The sequence below is a fragment of the Haliotis asinina genome, chromosome 12 (assembly GCF_037392515.1).
Source record: "Haliotis asinina isolate JCU_RB_2024 chromosome 12, JCU_Hal_asi_v2, whole genome shotgun sequence".
NCBI lineage: Eukaryota > Metazoa > Mollusca > Gastropoda > Lepetellida > Haliotidae > Haliotis > Haliotis asinina.
The window spans coordinates 747410-757114 of NC_090291.1; the positions used below are offsets into that span (position 1 = coordinate 747410).

General features: G+C 41.6%; 1 protein-coding gene across 1 annotated transcript; it reads right to left on the bottom strand.

Moving 5' to 3' along the window:
• Positions 1-5529: 5529 nt before the first annotated feature.
• LOC137258717 (uncharacterized) lies at positions 5530-9503 on the bottom strand. The gene is made up of 2 exons (XM_067796410.1): positions 9425-9503; positions 5530-7979 (listed from the first exon to the last, which is right to left on the bottom strand). Exons 1-2 carry the CDS (start codon positions 9473-9475, stop codon positions 6852-6854), a joined length of 1179 nt encoding a protein of 392 aa, XP_067652511.1. The 5' UTR covers positions 9476-9503; the 3' UTR covers positions 5530-6851.
• Between the last annotated feature and the right edge of the window lie 202 nt (positions 9504-9705).

Consider the following 9705-nt stretch of genomic DNA (forward strand, 5'->3'; position numbering starts at 1 on the left):
GGCAATGCGTGGAATTTAGAGGGTACTTATGAACGTATGAACCTAGCTTGCTTACTGATCGCGTCCTTTACGCCTAAGTTACGCACCTGGCAGCAATGTACGACCAAAAATCATTGTTTACGTCTAGCGTGCGGCATGGTACACACGGCGGGCATTGTTTACGTCTAGCGTACGGCATGGTACACACGGCGGGCATTGTTTACGTCTAGCGTACGGCATGGTACACACGGCGGGCATTGTTTACGTCTAGCGTACGGCGTACGGCATGGTACACACGGCGGGCATTGTTTACGTCTAGCGTACGGCATGGTACACACGGCGGGCATTGTTTACGTCTAGCGTACGGCGTGGTACACACGACGGGCATTGTTTACGTCTAGCGTACGGCATGGTACACACGACGGGCATTGTTTACGTCTAGCGTACGGCATGGTACACACGACGCACTTTGTCCCATCATGGGCATGTATTGCCACAGCGCAGTCCTGGTTTTATTTGATCTCGCTTTGTCCCGCTTGACGCCACGCTATAAAAATAGCAAGCATGAACCTCAGCCTCATGCGTTGCTGTGGACCCACATTTAATATAAGAGAACAAGCTCTTAATGCACAATACAACAGGTGTCTATCCACAAGGAAGATCCGAAAGGTTAAAAACATTACGTAAGGATATCCCCTAACTTGTTCCAAGAGATTGTGGCTAACCCTTCATCTCGAGAAGAAGACCACATTCATCAATGAGAGAACTGCTGGAGGTAGGACCCAAGCTGGCAACCACTCGTCGCTTCCTAGCCATTGGTAAAAATATAGTTTTATAGTACAGCTTCAGGGTTGACGTTAGTACCATCTGCAAACTCATACCAGAGGCCTGCACAGCCATCGTTGAGGACCACAGGGAAGTAAACACCATAAACTGACGAGGAGTGGAAGGAGTTAATTTGCTGAAGGTTTTATTTGCAGATGGAACTTCAACAACTGTCTAGGGGCTGTAGATGGAAAGCGCATTGCTATGAAGAAGAAACCCAAAGCTGGATCACTCTGTTACAATTATATGGGCTTACACAGCATCGTACTCACTGCCCATGTGGATGCTGGAAACAGATTGTTGTATGTGGATTTAGGGACAGAGTGTTGTTCCTGGGCAAGAAAGAATGATCACATTCTGTCCCAGAGTGATCACACATGTGGACCACAGCAACACAGTCTCTAACATTTGTGAATTACTGCCATTACTAGTTTCTAAATTCATTAAGCAAAGAAAGGAATTACAGAAAGTACTTTCATTTCTTCTTTTTGAAAAAAACCCACACATTTACCTACAAAATATAGACGGTACGGCGAAAACATAACATATTTACAAGCGAAGGATTAAGTTAAAGTTAAAGATGTCCACACGAATTAAAGACATGAACATCCTCATGGTCGGAGGTCAAGGGAGGTGTCAATATCCTTGGAATAAGGTGACAGCCTTGACAGGTTATACTGTTCGCTGAATCTAGAGAAATATCCTTTTCCCTCTCGGCAACCTCTGCGTCTATCCGAAGAGGTATGTGTTTCTGTTCTTGGCCGGTCTCTGCTTCAAGTCTCCTATCCACTTCTGGTCCTGCTCCTCTTCTGGTTTTCTTCTTCTTGGCAGGCGTCTTGTTGATTGTTCTCTGTCGAGTTGAGGAATATGAGGACTGGCGACAGTTTTTATGTACGCCGAATGCGCCGAATGATTTGAGCGCCAACAATGCATGAAGCAGGTGTACTCAGTGAAGTATCAATTTCGTGACATGCACAAACTATTCGTGCCGTGCTCAAATCACGCGGAACTCGTTGTGCCATGATCACGTGAACAAGTCGTGACAATACACAAATCCTGCCCGCCCACTTCACGACAAGTCAAAAAGCATGAACTTTGGCGCACTCTGCCGCATCCACGTCGCACACAGATCGTGATCAAAGCGGGCCAGTGCGTGATACTGCGTGTTTTGACGCGCACCCCCGCAGTGTTCGAGGGTAAGTTCCGCAATGTCCACGACTAGTTTACTCTTTAGCACGCAAAGCTGCGTACCACCATTGCGGGGACAAAATACATTCAAGAGTCACAGTGGCTTAAAGGCTCTGAAGTCTGGTAAGGCTGTTTATCACGTGACCACCTACCACGTGACACCTGTCAAAATTAGTTTATGTGTCACGAGTGGTTTTTCTGTATTTTGTGTTATCATTGATTAAGTGATGCATGTGTAGTTATCATTGGGTCACAATGTTGAGTTTTGAATTCGAGTTGTGGGTCACATTAGCGGCAGGCCTTTTTAGATAGAGCTCTAGAGTTACCTGCCCTTGACAATCTATTGTTTTCTTCCTGTTCGAGAACGTTCTAAGAGAATGATAACAGACGTACTTTGCTCGAATGTTCTAGACTGTGTGTCGTATATATAAAGTCTGGTTGTTGTGTTGTGTGACGGAAAACCAAGCACGGACTTACACTCGGAATTATTATGGAGTTCTGCCTCCGAGTCCTATCACTGCCTGTTTGTCAACAACATCATCTGATGTACATCATCATTGTTTGACACTATCTGCCATATTACTCACTTTGTAAAGAGGCTCTCATTGTAACTCAACATTCTGGTGAGTTAATATCTTAGATTTGTGACCCATTACCGTAGACTTGTGACTCAGTTGCATTGTACTAGAAACCTGTCTTGTGATAGGCTTGCACCAAAGACGAGATGCTCTCTGACTGGTCAAAAATAAAACATCACTGTTATTTTCATTTCGTGGCGTGATATATAGTGTTGGTGCGAGCCTACCTAAGGTGAAGGACAAACATGATGGACTCGATCACTCGATACCGCTAATTCCCCAATAAAGTCGTGTATTGCAGGTGAAAGAATAACCTATTTCATTTAAGAGGTTGTAGAACAAGAGCGGAATATCTAGGGATTACGGAAAATTTATGTTTTTCGCCGATCGGGTGTTTTAAGTGAAAGACGTAGTGTCATAGACTAAATCATTTCAATAAGTTTCCTTAAAACTTCATTTATTCAAACGATCTATTTGTTTCAATCTTCAATATAAGTCCAAACTGCACCGACATTCTATCTCCTTTGTCGATGTAATTAGGGATACTCTACAACAGGGATAGGTCACGAGAACACGTGTTAACATCAGCTGTCCTTTCTAAAAAATCTACTTTGAGACTTTTTTGTTTACATTAATAATTAATCCAGATATCTGATTGCATGTGGGGAATGGAATGGACATTAACAAAATGTTAACTGACACTGTCACACTGCCCTCAAAAATAAAGTGTAAAACTGTCACAAAGTGTCCTAAAACACCTTTCCAGTTTTGTCAAATAATAAGATCCACAAGAAAGAAAGAAGTTATGGAACTATAACCCTCAAGCATCAATGGCGAATCAGTTCAGATCGGCAATCTGTCATATTTTTTTAGATCATAAAACTATCACTGTTACTTGCAAACACATTTCACCTGATAGTATATTCCCCTCATATGAATAAAAGGTGTATGTGAAAGATGTTTTTGAGGAAGTAACTAGGAATATCCAAACAACGGTGTATAGTATTTCAATGGCGGATCAGAACAGATCGGCGAAATGTCACATTTATCACCCTAACAATGTTTTAAGTCATAAAACTGTCACCATTACTTGCAAAAACCTTTCAACTAAAGGTATGTTCCTTCTAAAAATTAAACGAATGTGTGAAAGAAGTTTTTATCAGCAAAATTTAGTCTATCTTCACGGTGAATCGAGAATAGAAGCCAGTGAGCTATAACATACCGACTTGAAACTTTACTACAAATCTACTCTCCTAATACGGACACTAATACCAATTATTTGACTTAAACTGAAGTGACAAAAGAGCTAACCTATCTTCTACATGTAGGATTTCAGTTGTTACAACACTCAGCGACTTTAATCAGCTGTTGAAAATAAACCGGGCTCCACCACATTGGCTACACTGGTTACGTAACGACCCGAGACATACATTCAGCGGCATTTCGAGGAGTTTCTTCTCCCCCTCTATATAGTCTCCCTGATTAACCACAAGTATTTTTTTTTTTAAATGGTGTTCCGTTTATGACTAATCAGAAGTCTTTCATATGCAGTGATAAAAAGAGTACCCAGAAAAGCACGTTTACTCGTAACATCGGACAGAACGTAGAAAACGTACGAATAGCTCTGAAACATTAGATCAGACTATAGATGGCAGTTAGGTCGCTCAGCCAGATATGACGGCGGAATGTCGACTCACCTGGCATGAAATACATGCGCTGCTGACTGGCGCAAGGGGTCATCTCAAAGATATTTTGTACTTTTTCATGGGTGTTGAGTATTCTCGTCCATTGATTAACATCCTATGTGTCTTTCCTTCATGGAGTTTATGTTAAGACATTTAAATGAGTATGAGACCTGATATCCATACAAAATCATATTAAATTATCAATATATAAGGTGGCGTGATCACCCGAAGATCGATATTTTCTGTAAATTGTTATCATACGCCGTATATATCCCCAGTTTAATTCCTCTAAAGGACTATCACATCTTAGCTGATATTTCTATCAACAGCCCGACCCTAACCATCCTCTGCGAGACCCGTCCTGGCTTTGCTTTTGAGACGACCCCTCATGCCTGTTTCTTTTTCCTAGTGATAGTGAGACTCCATGGTAGCTACATCCTTAATAATTTCAGCATTTTAATGAAGCTAAGCCTATTTTATATATGGGCATTTAAAAAGTGCCCTTTGTAATACAATATCATCGCAGACTAATTTACATAAAGCCATGGTCTATTCCAAATAAGTCGCTTTGGACACTAAATATATCCACATTGCTGATTTGTGCACTAATCTCTCTTCTGTAAAGTCCCTTTTTTGAGTTTCCTATCTCCGTACCATTGAACTACATGAATTAACGTGAAAAAATCCAAAAAAACATTTCTATTTCCGACAGTAGTATAGTTTGATTGGAAGAACGCAAGCATCATTGGAGGCAGACGAACACGAGCCTGACAGGTTTACAAAGAGCTTGACAAGGTTACAAACAGCTTGGCAATGTAACAAAAATATTGACAATTAACAAAGTTTAACATGTAACAAAGAGCTTGACGATGTTACAAGGAACTTGACAATGTTACAAAGTGTTTGACAATGTTACAACGAGCTTGGCAATGTTGTACAACTGCTTTGTTGCTTCTTACGTCCACGTTTCATATACTTGATGTGGCATTGCTCTCCCTCTGTCAAAAGAGTGCTTGAGTGAGTGAGTGAGTTTTAGTTTTTCACCGATTTTAGTAATATTCCAGCAGCATGAAAGCGAGGCACACCAAAACTGGGCGTCACACATTGTACCCATGAGTACCCCTCGAACCCGGCTTCTGGGCGAGACGAACGAAAACTTAGGAACAATGTTGCGCCCCCACTCCTCTTTCCCTTGAAAGAAGCATTCCTTTTATGGCTTACAATATTGTGTCAACTCAATCGAACGGATAGATAGACACGAAACACATTTTCCCTCACATTTCTTTAAGATTTTATAATATATTTACTGTACAAAAAAAACAACCCAAAACGTCCACAAGGAGCTGAAGGGTGTAATGCGACATCAGGAAGACTTACCTCCCTTAGTGATGAACTGACATGAAAAATATATTCACGTGGAAATTAATCAAACACCCCAGGATAAAAATATGAAGAAATGATATACCCAAAAAGTGTGGGTGTGTACAGTGTTTTGTAATAGTCCATCAACATCGCGACTAGGGACATCAGACTTCTCACACTGGGGAATCTTCCACAACCCGGGTCTTCCTAAAGGCTACCCCACCGCTCCATTCCCATTAATAAGAAGACATCTTTCATGATAGTTCATGATAGTTATCAGGCCGTCCGTCACGAGTGTGATCATGACAACTGTGTCGCACCAGCACCATTATGTGTGCAGTATGATACCCTCGACTTTCTGAACATTTACTTTGACAGTAGCGGAAGTGACGTTATGTAAAATGGCAGTTGCGAGATAGTTGTTTTTTTTTTTATCGCGTCCTTTCTGCATGGACACTCTATTGACAGGTTTGCTTCGGACGTCGACTGCAGGCAGAACATCTTCTAATACAACATGCGTACATTAATCGTGTAACCTCCCTGATCCACAGTTTCTTAGTTACTACTCAGTCACTGCACACTTTAAACAGAGACATACTGACACAATGAACGTACCGTATATTGCAGTCATTACCACGTGAACGAGCCCCTCAAAACAGAGGGGCTTGAATAGTGTCTGCGTGTTCCCACGAGATCGTGTCACCGCTTTGTATGAGTGAGTTAGTGTTTATTCTAATATCAAGCCACCTGAAGCAACGCACTTGAAGAGACAAGATATAAAAGTCACAAACCGTACCAGGTATGGAATCGAGCTCTCCTATTCGATGTTTGGAGCGAATGTTTTTACCCATGATCAAACCTTTGAGATTGTTCATGTATGTCAGTACGGTTAACGTTTTCATGATAACTGAACGACTTTATGTTTCGCACTAAGAACTACAGTGAATTATACTGATGTGAATGTTTTACAGCTCTTACTGAAGTGAAATACCCACCCTACTATCTCAGACTCGTTCAGTGTGGATTGTGTCCAGTTCTGCCGCTGGATGATCAGATACGTGCCAATGTTATCACGTAGACGAACACATTTATGCTTTGTCAGCCCTTTTAACCGCAAACAAACGTATCCTATTATTAACGTACCAGAGAACAAAGTGGTCATACCATGTCAGCCTTAAACTCCTTATGTGATGCTATGCAAGGCTATTTAGCAGTAGGGGGTTCTGATTGAATTTCACCAAGGTCCTCTGATAAATTGGTGAGACGTCTCAGTGCATTTGGTGATGTTGGCAACGTTGAGGCAGTAGAGATTGTCTTGGCTTTGTCTCATGTACGCAGCAATCCTCCCAAAACCACTCTCGCTTATGATAAGAACATCACATGTAGACAGAATGATCTGGTCAAGCAAAGTCTTCTCAAGGCCATCACACACATGATCTCCACGTGTTCTGTCAACATGAACGATGTGACCCTTTAGTTCAAGGTTCACATCCGGGAATTTTGATCTCCCTATGTCTCTGACCTGTTCAGAATCAGTTGTCAAAAAGATGTGATATCTGTCGCTGTCGTTATATTTCGTGAGGAAGTTCCAAACAGCTTCCACATGTTCCAACGTATTAATTATTCTGTCTTGTGGAATTGTTGGACTATATCCCACCCGAATCTGTGAACAGACCAGAGTCTTCGATCTTGATATTTGAGACCTGAAAGTTCGCAAATGATTTCCTGTCTTCTGATTAAGTCTAAATAAACTGTTCCAAACCACTTTGTATACCTCTCCAACTGACTTCCCTTTCGCCCACTCTAGCTGATGTGAGTACAGTGGATTCTGCACTAGGAACTTTACACATTCCATGTTGATGTTTACATATGTAACATCAGATTTAAAAATATCCTCCAACCTTTCCTTTCCGAGGCGATTACAAAAACTAATGCCTTCGGAGTCCAGTTTGATAACATCAGTGGAAGGTTTTCCTTGAAGCTCGTTGCCATGGACACGCCAGTCCTCCTTGACCGGAAGCAGATACGTGCGTATATCACACGGAGCCGTAAGTATGACCTTGAACTTGCGCTGTGTCATCACAGATATGATATACGCAGCAACGATGCCCTTCTGTCTGTCTGCCCACCCACCACAAGCAAATGATCCATCACATTTGTACACAATGTACTGACTCCATTTACCGTAGGAGTGTGGAATGGAGAAGATATGGCTGCTGTCTGCCTGGTGCAGGTGATGTCGTACGCCCTTGTATTGTCGCTGTTCGACGGATTTTCCGTACGACAAGTGCAGGCTGGGGATGAAGGAGACAAACAGAGCCGCCGACACAAACACCGTCAGCAGCAGCAGCTTCAGGAACATCTGCAACAGGAGGCACTTTAGAGTCAGGACATGGGGATCAAGTCTCGATGAGACCCATTAGCTACTGACCGGTTGTCTGGCGTATGTGGTTGTTCCTAAACCTTTCCTACAGATTTTGGGTTTGTGTGGATGATGTTTTACACTAAATGTGTCACAGTTTGTTGACATACTTTGAAACATATTCCACATTCCACCTCCGTATGTCGGTTCTAACATTTACCTGAGACCTAAGGGAGCAAAGGTATGTATGAATCAGCCATACCAAGCAGACACAGACGATATGCACTGTGACTATCAGATAAATTAAGGTCAGTTCAAATGGTACATGTGCGAAGACTACATCCAGATGCAGATTTACTCTGAAGGTATTTGTACGGATGACCCTGTCGTCTCACTGGGCGTATTTCCCTGTACGCTTCCTTAAGTACTCCACCACCAACAGACTGTTGGTTCGAATCCACTTTCTACACCATTACCAATGCTGATACGGAGATTAACACTGTGAAGGAAAATGAGCCAAGTCGGATTTGGGAAATGAATGGTACTCAATCTCAAAGAAAGGCAATTACGATTCTAAGGCTTTGTCCGAAGGACTTCCGATGTTAATTCTGATTATATGCCATACCTGTATAATAATAATTGTCAAAGTACATAGATTTTTATCTCGTAAATCGACTTTAATTACAAATAACCGGACGTGTTGGTTTACCAAGAAACCGATGTAGTTACATTTTTATATCATCAGTGGTAGTTATTTCTGGGGCACCAAATGACTGAACTGAAAGTAATGGTCAAGAACACTTCATTTGATGTCGTGACCCTATTTTACGGCAACAGTGTGGTTGGTCTGTGATGTATAATTGTCGGACATAAGAAACATTAAAATGCTTTGAAAACCAAGGTCCAAAATACACTCGTACAAGTGTCCATTGAACATGATTTCTTGTTTCATGCTTATAAATATACAAACATGTCTGTATACTTTTTTGCACTGTAGTTCATTTGCAGGTTACAAAGATCACATGGTGCATGGTGGTACATGGTGGTACGTGTGTACGATGCTTTAAGGTCATCATAGATATGGTCAATGGACACCAATGTTTTTGTCTTATTGTTTTCCAGTGACTTGGTACACCATGACTTGGGTGAAGTGCTATAAAGAAATTATGTTGTGTTGTCCTGTGAAAATATTGTTTTATGATTAACTGCTAGTTTTAAGTTAATATCTGTGATAATCTAGGTATTTTACTGTCCTTTGGTGACGGATGTATATATTGTCTAAGTATATTTTTTATACTTAGACTCCTAGTTACGGTATGGCTGATTTACTGCAGATGTGTCTTCAAACTTAAATCACTCATACACTCACACACTCATGATTGCAACCTGAATATCTTGACTTCTGTGAATAAAAGACGTGTGGTGTGACAGTTATGCATACACACCGGCCATCGTCCACGGAACAGCCTCGGGAGATGAGCAGCAATCAGTACCATGGTGGCAGTTCTTGGTTGTATGGTGACTACAAACCTGAAATATACGTTATGCTTTTGTATTATGTTGCATGCGCAGTGTTGTTTATAGTGTGTGGAGACCGGTCCAGACTTACACACACATAATTGTGATGCTGACATCTCTGCTCTTACATATCGAACACTCACTCACTCACTCACTCAGTGACTCCTTCACTCATTCACTCACTCAGGCAGTGACTCCTTCACTCAGT

Excerpts from the sequence above, each read along its gene's own strand:
- LOC137258717 (XM_067796410.1), bottom strand. The coding sequence starts at position 9,475 with ATGGTACTGATTGCTGCTCATCTCCCGAGGCTGTTCCGTGGACGATGG. Across the intron at positions 7,980-9,424 it reads TGTTCCGTGGACGATGGCCG|ATGTTCCTGAAGCTGCTGCT; the intron begins GTGTGTATGCAT and ends CTCCTGTTGCAG.